This window comes from Anomalospiza imberbis, chromosome 6, assembly GCF_031753505.1.
Source record: "Anomalospiza imberbis isolate Cuckoo-Finch-1a 21T00152 chromosome 6, ASM3175350v1, whole genome shotgun sequence".
Taxonomy (NCBI): Eukaryota; Metazoa; Chordata; class Aves; order Passeriformes; family Viduidae; genus Anomalospiza; species Anomalospiza imberbis.
The window spans coordinates 32,492,938-32,509,281 of record NC_089686.1 but is presented as its reverse complement, the minus strand read 5'-3'; the positions used below and the strand labels follow the sequence as shown (position 1 = coordinate 32,509,281).

The 16,344-nt window shown below is 42.4% G+C and overlaps 1 protein-coding gene across 10 annotated transcripts in view; it reads left to right on the top strand.

The window, feature by feature from the left end:
- BMF (Bcl2 modifying factor) overlaps positions 1-16,344 on the top strand; it is a 44,248-nt gene that overhangs the window by 11,874 nt on the left and 16,030 nt on the right. For 8 of the 10 annotated variants that reach the window (XM_068193112.1, XM_068193110.1, XM_068193113.1 and 5 more), the window contains one exon: positions 6,105-6,202. In XM_068193112.1, coding sequence (XP_068049213.1) covers positions 6,105-6,202 — 98 coding nt within the window. Of the gene's footprint in view, positions 1-6,104; positions 12,249-16,344 lie in introns of those variants that run through there. The other 2 variants (XM_068193119.1, XM_068193116.1) reach the window with 1 other exon arrangement.

Genomic DNA, 16,344 nt, shown 5'->3' with positions numbered 1-16,344 from the left:
CCTGTAAAAACTTTTAAAGTGTTATTTTAAGCAAACCCCGAGGCAGACTTTAATCACTAGGGGGGGTCTCCGTAGCAGTGAGCAGTTTTGGGAGCGCCTTCCTTCTGCTGGTGAAGGACTGGATGCCAAACACAGGTCAGCGGGTCCCGCGGCCCGCTCAGGGCAGGCGATGAACACCGGGGGCTGTGGAACAGCTCTGCCCCATCACACGCAGGTTCAGTCAAGAAACCCCTAAAAGGGTCCAAAATTCTTGCAGCTGCCGGCTGCGGCTGGGCGGTGCAGGGTGTCCTCTCCCGGGCATCTCTTCCAGCACTCTCACACACACACCCCCACACCCACAGCATAGGGGTGAGCCCACGGGGTCCCGGGCCCCGTGCCGCAGGTACAGAATGGTATCAAGCGCAGTTCTGTGGAAATGCGGGATCTTTATTTACCGTATTTGTGGAAAATAAGCCAGCGTGCCCCTCGGGATGGGGAAGGAGGGGAAGGCCGAGGGCCTGGGAACGCGGTGGCCGATGGTTGCCCTTCCCAGGTTGCCGTCAGCTGGCTGTTGCCATGGCGGCTGTCTGCTTCCCCTTCCTGCCCGCGCTGGAGAGGAAGGCGCGAGTGGCTGCGTGTTTGTTTTTAAACGCCGAGAAAATGAGAAAGGGCTCACCTGCGCAGCTGCGCCGGCGGCAGGTCTGGGGCAAGAGCCGTCGCTGCTTGCTGCTCAGAGCCAGTGTCCCAGTCTGTGCCCTCTCCCATCCTTGGGCTTTGGGTTTTAGGCCATGTATGCCCTCTCCCATACATGGGTTTTGGGGCTCCCCTGCATCCTGCGTCCTCTCGGCTTTGCCCAGTACTGTCTGTCCTCTCTCTGTAAACAGACGTGTTGCTTATCTTGTTGCAAAGTCTGATGGAGGCTCATGAGAAAGGAAGCAATATTTGGGATGACTCCTCCTTTTACTACATGTAAGAGTCATTGCATGACAGAAGGATGGAGTTTCCCGAGGAAGGTCTCTCATCCTCTTTGTTGTGTTACCATGAGAAACCATGTGGCTGAGCTCCTCTTTCATTTTTTTCCTCTGTTACTGCCTCCTTTTTTACTCTGCTCGTTCTACACATGCATTATACTTCCGTCATTAGGAATCACAGCTGGAAATATTTGTATTTGACTAGCAATGGTCTGCATTTCTCTCTCCAGTAGGGGACACCTTCTGTAACCTCTGTTGCCTTGGGGACTGTGACTTTCTAGTCTTTCTAAGCTAAAGCATATTTTGTGGTAGCACAATATGCCTCCAGCCACCTGGCAGCCAAAACAGCCTTCAGTGATGAGTCAGCAACTGCTCCTGGTGTGCAAGTATTTTTGTATTCAGTGAATAAATACAGTCCCAACAACTTGTTGCTAATACTTGTATTAGTCATTAAAGGAAGAATAATGTTTTTATGTATACATATGCCATTCTTCTTCTTTTGCTCTCACAGCACCATTTACGGCCATATTAATCCTTCTAGTTAAGATGGGATCAGAATATGACCATTAATTGTCTGGAAGCTATGAAGCAAAGTCAGAAGCTGCCCATGAGATCAAGAGGGTAGACAGAATGTACCAGACAGACCCACATACAACATGTGTATATGACAAGCATATTTACTTTTTAAACAGGGATGTTAATGGCACGTGTATATCAAGTGTAAAAATGAGTTTTATTGATCTGTTAAACATTTATGCTCGTGGATTCAAGGGGCTGTGTCAAAGGGACAGCATTTTCTTTGAAGTGCATCACCTGTCCTAATCTTCCCTTTGATCACCTTTAATCTTCCCTGTGCAAGGGCTTGGTAGGAGTACAAAAGGTTTTGACGTCTGGGGTGCTATTTGCCAGATATGTATCTGTATGCTTACAGTGTGAAGCATGTATTAGGAATTAATTATGGGGAAGAACTAAGTGTTGGGTCAGTCATGTTCCTCTTTCATTTGCTTCCAGTAAAAGTCTTACATGGGTTTTTTTTTTTTGTGTTTGTTTACAAGTAGTCTGGCTTTTGGTTCAGCACAGTTCATGGAAGAGGCTTCACTAATGTACTGTTGCTGCAGAGAACACTTTTCCTGTAAAATGGCCTTTTCTTGTGACTCATTGAAGCATTCATGCTAACATTTCAGACAGACAGTCTCTTAAGGATATCCCTTTTAAAAAGCAGCAGCTGCAATAGGAAATGGTTTTATGTGTTTCCAGCTTTGTGTTGACTTACTGTATTCACAAGTCTACTCTTCTTTAGTTACAGTTAGTGTAGAGGGCAAAAGGGGCTTCTTTCCTTCTTGGGAAGGAAGCCTCAAAAGGGTTATTTTGTTGCTCCCACATGGAGGTGGCAAAGTGTTCATCCCTGGTATTTTTGTGCAGTAGTGACTCTGAGGATTGAGTTATTTTGATAAAGGGCATATCACCCTTGTGAAGCTTAGGGAAATGATACACCAGTGTCACAATAATTATGAATCTTAGAAAAATGTCTCAAAACATATCACATTTAAAACAAAATATATGCCAAGTTCATGGAATCACTCTTCTGGGTTTTCGGTCCATCCTGACAGCTAAATTATACCATACCAAAAGCCCCTCAATCTTGAAATATTTAAGAATTTTGGTCTTAGCTGAAGCATATCTGAGGGAAAAGACACAGAAAGTTGTGAAAAGGACATTTTTTAGTTCTTTCCATAAATTGTTTACTGCAAATAATATCTGCCATTCAGTTGTGTGGCTCCCATGCTGAATTAGTACCACAGAAAGCAGATCAGCCCAGAAATGAAGCTATAACTACAAACCCCATTAGCTGGGCTTGCTGCTGAAGCACGTAGTCCCAACTTGGTCTGCTTCACAGGTCATCATCTTTCTGTTGTCCTGGAACAAGCATCAGTCTGAGCACATGATGACATGGATCACATGGATCACATAGTTTAGGATGGTTTAGGACAACCTGTTAAACAGTAAGAGCAACTTCTTTATCAGATTAGTTCTGGCCTTGATCACTGTGCTGCTCTAGTTCATTTTCCAGCACTATGGTGGGGAGAGGACATCATGAGTGAGCTGCTCCCGTACATGGGCCAGTGAAAGTGTGTGTAGGACCACACCACCATGGAAGAAAATGCTGGCTGAATACAGACCTAGGGAAATACAAACAAGCCCTAGGTCTAGGAATAAAACCTGGAAGGCTGCCCTCAACGTAGTTGAGATGTTATGCTTCTTATAAGCAAGGAGAACCAAGGGTAAAATATTTCCTGTTCTGCTCTTGCATGGAAATCTCCTTGAGTGTATTTGCCTGTAGGCAAATACAGGAGACAATTTTAATTGGAAAAGGACAAAAATGCTGTACCAAAAAGTGACTTCAAGAGGCAGTGAAATAAACACAATAGAATATAACGTAAAATACATATTAGAGTTTTTCTCAGTATTTGCCTTATCACATTCCACTGATTCTCTTGCAGGCTTGTAAACCATCATAAAATGCAGTTCTAAAACTCTTATTTACCAGATAAAACCAAAACTCAATACCTTCCTCAAAAAGTTCCCCCTTAAAAAAAAAAAAAAAAGGCTTATGAGCTCAGTCTCAGTCCTTCCACTGTTTTTTTCAGAACATGGCCTCATGTACCTATCACTGGAAAGTGCAGGTAATCCTTTTCTCCCGAGGTGAGGTATAAAACTTGAGGAGCCAGAATAATTAGAAACCTGTTATTATATGAGAAGGACAAATCAGCTTCCTACATGAAGGAGGACATTAATATGGGGGTTCTTACATGTGTTTATGTAAGAACTATTTCACACTCCCAACAGTGTGCAATAGTAAAACTGTTCATGCCAGATTAGGACTCCTCTTATGTGCCCCCAAGTGTAATCCACTTTATAAAAATTCCAAGAGAGTTTCCATTAGAGAGGCTACACCAATGAAGCTGAGATGTATTTCAAGCTTAGGATTTTTGTACCAAGTTTTAAACATCCTTTTGCCTTTCCCTTACTAAGTCTCTATAAGACAATTTTTACCCTCTTGGCTGCCAATAGAATAAAATAATCTAACAAAGCAGATTGTCTTCAGAGCATCTGCAATATGTTTGTCCACTGTGCTCTCCTAGCATAGTTCCTTGCTTGTGGAAACCGCAGAAGACCACTTTGTTCTTGCATGCCACTTCATTGAGGTCTTACCCAAAATTCTCTGTTTCAGGAATCTGCCTAAGCTGTAATAGCTTGATAAAAACATGGTACCTAGATGTCATGGGGACATTGTGGTTGCCTGTGCAGTTTGAGCAGTTTTAAGAGTGTGGCTGTATGGAGGTGGGTGCTAAGAATCTCTGGAGTTTGATGAGGAAGGGCAAACCTGGTCAAACTGAGATGTGAGTAACAAAACAAAAACTTTTCTTTTGCTTTTTGAGACCAAATTAGTGGTTTTTGACCCAGTCCTACAGGACAGTTTATAAAAGATTGATTTCACCTGTAAACCTAGCAATGCCTGTGCAATCAGTAAGGACTGAACCCAGGACTAGTTACTTTGAAATAAATAATAACAGGCTCTAGAGCCACTGCTTACAGGTTATGCTACAAACACAGTGCTCTTAAAATGTGTACTGGGATCTGTGTGAATTTTTCCAAACCCATTTCTTCTTGTTAAGTCTTGAGGGCAAGAATAATGACCTGCTGCTAAGATGCAAGATGAATACAGGTTTTCTGGAAGCCTGTTTTGTGTGTGCTTGTGATTCAAATGGCACAGATGTACTCACACTGGAATACAAACATTTAATAGTTACCTGGAAGGGCTTTGAAGAGCTGTCTATTGACACATCTCCAATGCATCAACTCCAGTTGTAACTCTCTTATTTGTGATTATGTAAAAAATGCCTTGCAACTGTGTTGTTCTGCCCTGTTGGGCTAATCTGAGTTGAAACATCTTGTTCATATAATGTGCTTCAGTGCTTTTTTATGAACTCCTGTGTACTGAGGCAAAGTTGTGGGAAGCCAATCTTCTGTTTCCTCATCTGCTGGGGATTGGGGAGGGGGGTAGGGGGTGGAGATTTGGGCTGGTTTGTTTTGTTTTCCAGAAATGATCATGCCTGCTTAGCAAATATGGAATTCTGGATGAGAAAATGAAGACTGATTTCTAATAGAGAGTTGGTTATTGAGGTGAAATAGTATCCCAGACTGGGCAATGTAAGGAGAAACCCACCTGTTTGTATGAGATGCCATTAAAGTGCAGGAAGGTGGGGGTATAATCGGAGCCACTTTTGCAGGGGTGATTACATATAACAAAAGGAGGAACAGCGTCCCTGTCCCAAAGCTACATTATGTAGTCTGGTGTCCCCCTGAAACTCAACTCCCATGTTTCTTCCTTGACAATGGGACCTGAAATAACCTCTTGGTGTTGGTTTTTTGTGTGTTTTCAAGTATGTTCTTGCTTAAGGTTTAATTGGCTCCAGTCAGTAGGAAAGGGCTCCAAGGCTGATTATTTATGGCTTACTGTCAAAAGTGGCTATAAAAAGGGCAGTATTATCTTGGAGATGCTGGGAAGGAAAATGTGATGGGGGGAGGGTGGGGGAGTGTGTGTGTGCACGAATGTGTTTTCTTGTACTAGATGAAATCAGAGTTTTGCTGTCTCAGCAGTGTGGTTTAAATTGAAGATTAACCCTTTGACCTTCACGGTGTCAAATCACTTACAGATGGATCACCAGTTATATTTTTTTCTTTTTTTTACTTTTGGGGTGAAGGGGGGCTTTTTTTCAAAAAAAAAAAAAAAAAAAGGTTGTTTGTTCATGCAGCTGGGGCTTTTGAAAGGCTCAGAAGCCAATCTGATTAAAAACAGCACTTGGCTAAACTCTGCAAAATCCTACAAGCAAAAAAAAAAGTTTAATCCTCTTGTGCACAATGCATAAAGGGTCTGCTCTTTTCTTTTTGTAATGTTAGAGCTACAATTATTTCTGGAGAACTTATCATTTCCCTCTCTCCCTTCATCCCTTGCTGCACCCCCTTGTTATGCTGATGGGATTAAAGTGTCTGCTCTTGAAAAGTGTAACTGAGTTGTTATTGGAAAAGAGAAGTGGTATGTTGCAATTTTAGAAATATAAATAACCTTGCTTTAACTGTTCTTCTCTACAGCATCAGCAGAACAGAAATCAAGTGTGGTGGCAGCTTTTTCTCTTCCTACACAACTTGGCCTTAAACACGGAGGTGAACAGGAACCACACTGGGCAGAGGTGAGCTTCGCCCGCCTGTTTCAGGCCACATCCAGTCTGCAGGGAGCACTGAACAAACACTGGTTCGGGGGCGAGACGATGCACACCGCCGGCCGGATGTGAGGACTCTGACTTTCTGATACTCGTCTTCAAGTTTGGGTGTTTTTACGGACTCTTCTTTGCTGCTGCCTGCCTCGTGAGGCAGGGAGCTCTTGTCCAACACTGTTGAAGGAAAGCCAGAATGTGGGTGTGTTTGGTAAAGCTTGCTGCTGGTTCCCCGCACCGGTGACCTCTGTGCAAGGGAGGCAGGTATTAGACTGATGGCTTCCTCTGCCCTGTGTAGTAGTGGATGGTAGAGTGCAGGAGTGACATTTTGGCTGCTAGTTAAAAATGATGCCTGGGATTAATGACTAAACATACTTGGGGCATCTTTTAGAGCACAGATGCTCAATTCCTCCACATGTTTAGTGATTAAAAGCATTCAAGTAGTTTGGTTCCATCAGGTTACTTGTTTTATTCATTGGTTACTGTTTATTTCATTGCACCCTGCATGAGAGAAAATCACAAAGAAATCTGACCTCTTCAGCCATTCTATTGGGCACCACTTGCAGCTCTCTCCCAAGAAGTTGTTCTTTGTCATTGCCATCAATTAAAAAAAATAAAAATCAGTAGAAGAGTCTGAAAAAGAAACCTTCTTGGGGTTGCTGGTGGCTATTAGCTTCTGCCACTGCCTGCCTTCAGTTCAGTGTTCTCAGTGCCCATGAGCCAGCAGGAAGCCAAAATCCATGGAATATGGCACAAGTGTCATTCTTCTACAATGCTAATGTATATGTTTTTAGTAGTTTTATGATGGATGTTTATTTTATTTTGGTTTTCTTTTCTCTTACTATATAATGTGGTTGGTCAGGAAGGCTTAGATCCCAGGCATCTGATAATTTTGCTTCAGGATTTGACAGGGAAATTAATTAGCATCTAGTCTGATATGTACACTGTACAAGCAGTCTGTCCATTACTCTAGTGTGTAGTGTTTGGAGGCTGCTGTAAGCATATACTGACTAGCAGCAGTAATGTTATTTCAAGGGAGAATCTTCTATCAGTTTGTATGCACTCAGAGGTTTGTCCATATGGCTGACACTATTGGACCAGCACAGGGACACTACCCTACCAAAAGGAAGTAGCCTTAAATATTGATGGCTGCTTCTCTGTAGCCTTAAATATACTTAGTTCACAGACCCAGTGACAGCTAGGGTAAAACATGAACAGAGAAGCAATACAGACCTTATTATTTTTTCTGAAAATTTCAATATTGCCACTGCACCTTGTTGTAGATCTCAAATGATACAACCAGCATGAGGAAGAGCTGTCCAGAGAATTGCTCTTCAGTTGTGTTAGAAATGTCCAGCTGCAGGTGTTGAGAAATTCTTCTGCTCTTGATCCACTCTGAAAAATACGCATTACTGTACGGAAGAGTAGTTTACTTGCACATATGCTTTCCTTCTCCACCCCTCTTTGCGTATTTGTCTCTAATTCCTGCTTTCTCTGGTATTTGTGTAATCTCATCATTGCACTGTAGTGTCTGGTAGCAGTTTGCTGAACAGAGTTAAATTTGGACCTTCTTGCTTTCTCTCAGCCCTATCCTCTTTGATTTTCATCCTGCTCTACTGTGGCAAGATGTACTTTAGCTCCCTGAAAAAGGTTCCCAAGCCTTTTTCACCCTCATATATTCACAGTCACTCTCTTTAGACATAAGAAAAGAGTTTATGTGAGAAAAGCTTTTTTTCTCCTTTTGTGTTATTTTTCTAGCTAGAGCTAGAGTAATATGTTTGTCCATGATGGTTAATAATTCATATAAATGAATCTCAAGTAATATTTTTGGGGGTGGGTTTTATGGAAAGGGAGGGTGGGAGGTTTTTTTTTAGGAGGGGGAATTGTTTTGGGTTTTGTGTTGTTCCTTTAAGCATGTGCACTACAGAGTTACCCAGAGTGATCTAAGTGATAGCTGTTGCTGACTATGCTGCAGCAGGATGGAAGCCGCTCTCTGCCCATGCTGCCAGAGACGAGGCTTTCCATACTTTGCTTTGCACAGTCTGCTTGATGTAAACGCTGGTCATTGGAGAAAGAGGACTTAAATGGTGGGGAAAGCCTGAGGTGCAGTGCAAGCACAGATTGAACTGGGGACCCCTGAGAAGCCAAATGTTAAGGAGAAGACTCTTAAATAAGAAGCTTTTTAAGAGGCAGAAGTGGAAGTGTGGAGGCTCAGGAAGCAACACAGCAATGATACCTCCCCGTGTGGCATGCCCTTGGATGTGATACTTGCATTTCCATTTCCTGCTTGCCAGGACCCTTTTATCAGGAACAGTCAATGCTACATCATAACAGCCCTGCAAACAACGAAAAATTCAGCAACTGCTTCTGACATTTAAAAATCATTGTGGGCTTTCCCTTTTTCCTCTGCCTTGACTTTTTGGCCAAACAGACCAATAATGCCTGTCCTCTGGATGCATAAGATGGAAAGATAAGTCTGGTACTGCCACTTTCTAGTGTTAAGACCCGACCAATTTATCTAGGACGAGACTCTTAACACAGAGAAGCAAGTGCCTGAAATGGTTCCTCAGTCAGGCTGCTGGCCTCAGTAAAGTCATTTGGCTCAGTGAAAGATACATCTTTGCCAGTCCATATTTCCCACTGCAACAACAGACTTATCAAAATTGGTCATGCCAGGGTCTCAAAACCTCCTTGAACAACAATACTTCATTGGAGACATAGAGCTAATTCTAGACAAAGGCCAGCTTCCTGCAATATGTGTGTTGGTTACTGGTGCCAGAGATTTACAACCACTGATAATATATTTTAATTATATTCCATATCTGCGTATCTCAGAGAAAGGAAATATGCTCTGTCAACCCAAAGTCTTACTTTGCTTCACGTAGATTTGGAAGGGCAGGCTGGTTATTTGCTTAGGGAAAAGCAGCTACTTCATACTTAAAGTCTCACCTACTTGGGGAAATAGTGGGACGGTTTCACACATTTATCAACAAACACATGGATACACAGCACTCATGTATGTGTCACCCATTCTGTGTTTGTAAGGCCTCTTGAACACCTGCTCGAGAGATCTTGCCTGCAGAGTAGCTACTGCAGTGTGGCCAGGGACATATGTTGATTATTTGGAGAAATGGTTCCAAAGAACATGGTGCTGAAGGATTATGCTCAGGTTTTTAGATATGAGTTTGTTCTGGTGTAAAGAATGGGACACTTTCTCTCTGTGCTGTTAAACTAGAGTCTAACAGCTTAGAAAGAATAGTTGGATCTTTCTTCTAAAACAAATTCCTGTTTTTAATGAGCAGTTCTTAAGAAAAACTTGAGCTACTCCTGATGGTGCCCACAGCCTTTGAATATCTTACTTGCCTTCCGTAGATCTCCAAAATGGCTTCAGAACTCAACTGTCCTTCCTTGAGGGATGGAGTTCTTCCTATCCCTTCCCAGCTTCCTACTCTTCTGAATACCTTGTAACCTGTCCATCCTAGGATCCAGCAAGCCTGGTGCTAGTAGGGAATAGTTAGCTTTACTTTTGTTTCCTGCAATTCTTGAAAGCTGAGCCAGTAATCACAAAGTGACTGCCCAGGGATAGCTGCAAACTGCTGCAAACAGGATACAAAAAAGGCAGAAGAGGATGAAATTGCATGGAAAGTGCTGCTGCTGGATCTGTATAGGGCTGCAGCCTTCTCTCAAGGTGCTGATGATCCCTGGTAGCATTGAATTCCTGCATAACTGATCACATATTTCAGTTTAAATAGCTTGTTACTAAATATTTTTTGGCTAAACTCTTGTTTGAGGAGTCCTGAAAGAAACTTCCTTGTCAGTCTTTGTTTTGGAGCTGTGTATCAGCAAGGAAATAGAGGCAAGGAACCCAGTCTTCCTTGGCGTAGAAAGTGTGATTGCAAAGACATCTTTCTTTCTACTGGCTGTTTATTTTGTCCCCTCAAGCCCGGATTAAAGGTATAGGCAATGTGTGTATGTGAAGTTACTACAGTCCTGGAGTTGCTCCATAGCAGTCACTGGAGCTGTACCCAAGGTGGAACTTCATTCGGTGTGGCACTTGGCACTCTTCTGGGAAACAGCAGATCCTGACCATTAATAGACTAGGAAGAAAGGTTGGTTTGTTGGGTTTTTTTTTAAGAAAAAGCAAAATTACTTGAGGCAGTTATTACAATGTGACCCTATCAACTGTTCAATGAATTCCACCCTTCTGCTGCTGGTCCTGATCCATATCTCTGCTGAAGCTGTGGGAATGGTGAGACTGTGACATGCTGAATGGTGTGATATTGAGGGTATATTTAAAGGGAAAAATAGGGAAAGCACTCAGTGTATGTGCTAGAATCAATCAAGAATGCAGATTTGTGGAGGTCTTGCCTTGTTTTACCAGCAGTATTTACTGCGGGATCATAAATAAAAGAATCATGGAATGCTGGTTCATATTAATGGGAGGTCTGCCCATGAACCAAGCACTGTTGAGTATTAGCATAATTTGGCAACAAAGGTTTTAATAATGTCCTTCAAAAGAGTCTGTCTTTCAAACTGGCATTTGTGATCATTTGCAAAAATGCCTACCTGTTGCCTTTGATTGTTTTAGCAAGAAGAAATACCTCAAGGAATTGATAAAAGATCTGAGGACAATCTTTTACAGTTCCTAAAGACTTCAGTGGTCTCTGTTTCTTTGGTTTGCATGTGTTCACACAAGTGTTACACAGCTCAGCTCTTCTCCACCAGGAAAAGCAGAAAAGACCAAACACATCAAATGCACTGGAATGTAATTGTGTGTGTGTGCGTGAGTGTGTGTGTGTTCTTGAACTGAATGCAGTCTGACATCCCCTACCCCTTCTTTCTTCCATGTGCCTCACCTTCCCCCTTAGCCACAGAAAGGAGGGTCTCTTCCTGCGAATCCCATGCTGGAAGTTGGTTTCTGGGAAGCGAAACCTAATGTCTGTGGGCTGTTTTTTAAAGCCATGTTTCAGTTCTGTCTTCAGACTTTTTGCTGCCTTTGGGGAACAGAGGGGTGGGAAGGGTAGATTGTTAAACTGTTTTTTAAATCTATTATGGAAATTTTGCATGTATAAAGTTATTCTTAAATCTAAAGGAGTCTCCCCAGTTTGTGGACATGGCTCCAGGAGAGCATCATCACAGATTCCTCAATTTAGTTTTAGATGATACCATCTATACTCATATAGTCTATACTCCTGAAAGGAGTATTTGATGACAAAAGGAGGAGGGATTGGTGTGATGGAAGGACGACATTGTCAGTGTGTCCTTAAATACATGTCAGAAGTTAGGCTTGTAAAAGGGAAATTTTAAAACAATCCACAGGATATGTATGTCTGTTTCTACTGAGTGCATTTGAAAATCTTGCCACTAAATTTGAGTCTGGGTATGTAGATGTTGGGTTTTTTTGGTTAAAATAATCGTGGCTCTCTTCTGTTCTCTTCCATGGTATGTAGTACAGTCTCCCATGTTTCTAGGTGAAATTCACTGATAAGAATACTGTGAAATGTGGATTCACATTTTCTTCTCCTCCTTCCCCCACTGCTTCCTGCATGACTGTTCTTCGGTGGGATATTTTAAAAAAAAACAACAACAACAAAGTTGTTCAGAGTCCTTCATCTGGAAAACAAAAAGGGTAACATGAGCTAGAATTTGCAATGTACTTAATAAATTTCCTCTCAGTGGAGGGTTTCCCCATGACTTCTGATTTTCACCAGAATATGATACTGTCCTGCTGCAGAAGTAAACCTGATGCTCTCCTGTGAGATTTCTGTCTGGATTAGTCCTGAAGTGCACACACCTTCTTTGCCATGGACTGAGACCCAGTGAGAATGTAGCATTTTGTTTATCCTGGTTGTGTGCCTCCAGGACTCCTGCCTGTACCAATGGTGACTGGGCAGAGCTCCTTTTTTGTATCTGTGCAGTATATTTGCTTTGTGCTTTCTTCTTTGGTGCTTTTTAATACTTTAATACTTGGATTTTTTTTTTCTAATAACTGGTACAGTTTTTAATAAAATTGTTAAATTTGTCTGTGTTCCTTGATTTATTTTTTAAGGGATGAAGGGCATTTACACAGCTGACCTATTCTGGAGTTACCTAAATCAGTCATACAATTTGGCTTCTTCAACTTTGAAAATATCTGGTAGGTCATTTTATGTGCACCCTAATACCGGCCCTGTGGCAAGGACAAGATCTCCTTTGGAGACTGGACTGCTTTCCTTGGGGATAATTTGATTTATAAAATAGTCTTTCAAGAAGATATATTTCCATGCTTGGACAGAGAACTGCTGCTGCTTGGAACTGCACAGTTAACCCACATAAAATCAAGAAGATCTTGTTAAAATACATGAGGTACACCCTCCAAATTTGCAAAATGTAATCTTTGATTGATGACCACTTACCTACTGTCTACACAGGTACATTCAAAGGCACTGAGGCCTTAAGAGTAAAGACTCATTGCTAGGTAATCCTGTTAAAGAAATACAGTTCTCACTGGTCTTCTAAGGCTGCAGAGGAAGGTGAGAGTCCTTGTAGGGTGGTAATGACTCCTTCAAACACAGACTTGTGAACATCTTGGCCATTCCAAGCACAGCAATCATCAGGCCTGTCTTCAAGTTTTCCTCTGTTCCTATTGGGAAAAACTACCTCCACTAAGTAAAGGTAGCTAACCTGCGTGGAGCAGCAATCATGATACATGTATTGTGAATTATTTGTAATAGAGCTGGTCAAATTCCTTCAATCCCATTCTTCCTCCAGTGCAATGCTGCTGCAGTGTGCTTGGGAGGCTTAGGGAACCAAGTTAACAATCTTACCCGATGTTAAGTTGCCTTGACTGGTGTCTGCGTGTTACAAAAGGGCCTTTCATTCCAAGAACACATGATGTGTGTGGTATGAAAAGCCACATGTGCATCTAAGACCACAGGGGGAAAAAGACAGTTTTTCTTTTCATTATATTAGATCTAGTGAGAAGTGTGTCCCCTGGTCAGCCTCATGTGACCGTGAAAGAGCCTGTTGTAACACACTGATATGAGGGGACAGACGTGATTGACTTCAATGGGTGGGTTTGCTCAGAGTTTCCTCATTTTCATGTGGCTAAATTCTCACTGGTAATTAAACTCTCACTCTTAGAAGCTTTAATAATTCTTGTACCAAAGAGAAGAATGGCTTTTAAAAATGAATGGTTTGTAATGCTACCCCAGAAGCATTTGCCAAAGCAGCAGCATGCACTGCACCTTGCTCAAAGCAAAGGCAAGCGTGCAGATGTATGATGAGCCCCCCTTCCTCTGAGACCTGCTAAATTACTTTTGACTCTTTGGTTTGGCTCTATCATGACCTGCTGGCCGTTACTTGCCTGGCAAAGTAGACTAAGGGTCTAAGGGTGCATGGAAACATTTTCAGGGTTAGGCATCAGGACCAAATTGTACAGGCTGGAACATTCCTATTGCACATTAATGCTTTTTTTTTTTTTTTTTTTTTTTTTTTTTTTTTTGTTAGTTTGAAAGAAATTGGATATCCTAGAAAATGTGCTTTGGAAAAATTTCTTCTTAAAGTACTAAGCCTGCATACTAACAGGGCAAATTTCAATTTATTTCCAGCCATGACCCCTTTCATGACAATCACATGTTCCTCACTTTCTGTACTAACATGAATAGGAAAATTAGTTCTGTTATTAACTTCCTAGCTGCATGCTGTAGGGACAAGGTAAAAAGTTTAAGTAGGATTACTGCTTGAAAGAAAAAGTGTTTATCAAGAAGTGCTCAGCCTGTCTCATTAAAAATAATAAAGCACTCTGAGGACAAGAAACTTCTTTGGTTGCGCAAGCTACTGCACAAAGCACTCTATTTTCATGACTCTGGCTGCTGAAGTTTAGAAGCCACTATAGTGTATTGATCGGGGAATATTTTTCAAGCACTCATAACATTGTTTTATGGTGCAGTAAATGTGCTTGTCCTCAGTCTCCACAATGTATATGCAAGCTTGGAAGCAGCTCTGCTAATCAGCTTTTTCCTTGTGCTCTCATACTTGAGTAATTCAGACATGATACAGCCCCATTTCCCTATTTTGCTTGCACCCCCCTGCCTCCTGTTTCTAGTTATGAAGAGATGAGGTTTGGGGAGGAAAAAGCATCCTGAAAGCTTTTGACAGCTTTGGGAGGTTGGTGTTAAACTGCAAGAGCTATAGTTGTTTTATTGTTCATATTACTGGTTTCTGTCAAGAGGCTTAAACTGAAAGAAACCTGTTTCCAACGGGAATCTAAAAGGAGGTGACAATAATTTCTGATAGTGAGTTGTCTTCCACCTGACATTATTCATGGTGTCCTAACACAGCTAGAGAAGTCTGACAACAAACCACCAGGCGTGATGCACTGACACCAGTATTCATATTGCTCTCTATAAGTCCTTTAAATCTGGATTTCTCTTAAATGAATTATGTTCTCTGTTACGTTCATAATGGACTCTTTTCTTTCTCCATTAAAGTCTGTGTCAGCATTCTCCTTCTCTGTGTTTTGCCTCAGGGCTCTTGATGTATACAAAGACTCCTCTGTTTTCTGCTCTTAGTCACACGCTTTCACTCTTAACCTCAGCGCTATAAACTAAACATCCACCCACTATGGCTGGAGATGACCCTGTTTACGTCTGCTGCTCAAATCACGACAGCAGCAGTCATGAAACTTTGTTTTCATGGAGACAGTTAGCTCTTAGTAAGAGGACAATGAGGCTTGACTTCTTTCAACACTGCAAGTTTTTGAAAAAAATTTAACAGAAATAAATAGCCAGGAAAGATTAATGGAATATGTAAAGAAATCGGTTGCTTCAATCATTTCACATCACTGTCCTTTATAATTTACCATATATGAGTTGTTGTAGCAGTCCACTATGGTATTGGAACACACCAACTCAATCTGAGACAGCAAGGGCACAAGCAGGCGAATGGGGCTTATGTTTACATTTCAGGTCTGGTTATGATGATGAGTCTGAACCATGGCTCTCTGCAATCCAGCAGTGAGTGTAGAACAGCAGGGTCACCCACACCACTGAGAAATTCCCATTTTTGGATACCTTTGCTGCCAGACTTAATACCATGACTACTGAAGAGGGAGCTGTTTGGGAGGATGGCTCTTCCTAAGGAGACCAGCAGCCCCTTAGTAAACAGGGTGATGAGTGATGGGTTTGAGAATATGAAGGAAAGTGTCAGGAACACTGCTAACTCACAGTGGAGTATCCCCTCCCTTGACCTGCTGGCCGTGCTCTTCCTAAGGCAGCTCAGGATCCCATTGGCCCTCTTGGCCACAAGGACACACTGCTGGCTCAGGGACAGTTTGCTGTCCACCAGGACCTCCAGGCCCTTCTCCACAGAGCTGCTTCCCAGCAGCTCAGCCCTCAGTCTGGGCTGGGCCATGGGGTTGTTCCTGCCCAGGTGCAGGACCCTGCACTTGCCTTTGCTGAATCTCAGGCAGTTCTTCTCTGCCCATCTCTCCAGCCTGCTGAGGTCCTTCTGAAGGGCTGCACAGCCCTCTGGGCTATCAGGCACTGCTCCCAGCTTTGTGTCATCAGTGACCTTGCTGTCATCATTGAGCAAGAAGGTGTTGAGATGCTCTCAATATAAAACACATTTCAATGTCTTCCAATGAGTCCTCCCTGTGACCCTGCCCAACATTTCCACTACTGGGGCAGCAGCTTCCCAGAGCTCTCCTCACTACTCCACTTCACACAGGGAGGCCTAGGGCTCTGCAGCTGGCAGCCAGCTTGCCCAGTTTCTTAGGCATTTGCACAAAGCCCTCCTTCGACAGGACAGGGTCACAGAGCTCATTTTGCCTCAGTGCAAGCATACTCCCCATGGAATCTTTGCTGGCACTTTCATTAGTCTAATATTAAATATCCCAAGTGAATGGCTCTCTACCATTTCCCTTGAGAGACTGCTGTACCTACTAATAAATCTTACTGACAAAAGGTTTTTTCCAATATCCATCCTAACTTCTTTCTCTCTTAATTATATTCCAATACCCTAGTTGTATGTCCTTGTGTCACTTTGCAAGGAAACCTTACCAAAGTCATTTCTATAACTAATGCAGAGCTCACTGAACTCTTTGGCAAAAGCTCCTGCTGTCTTCAATGTACTTGCAG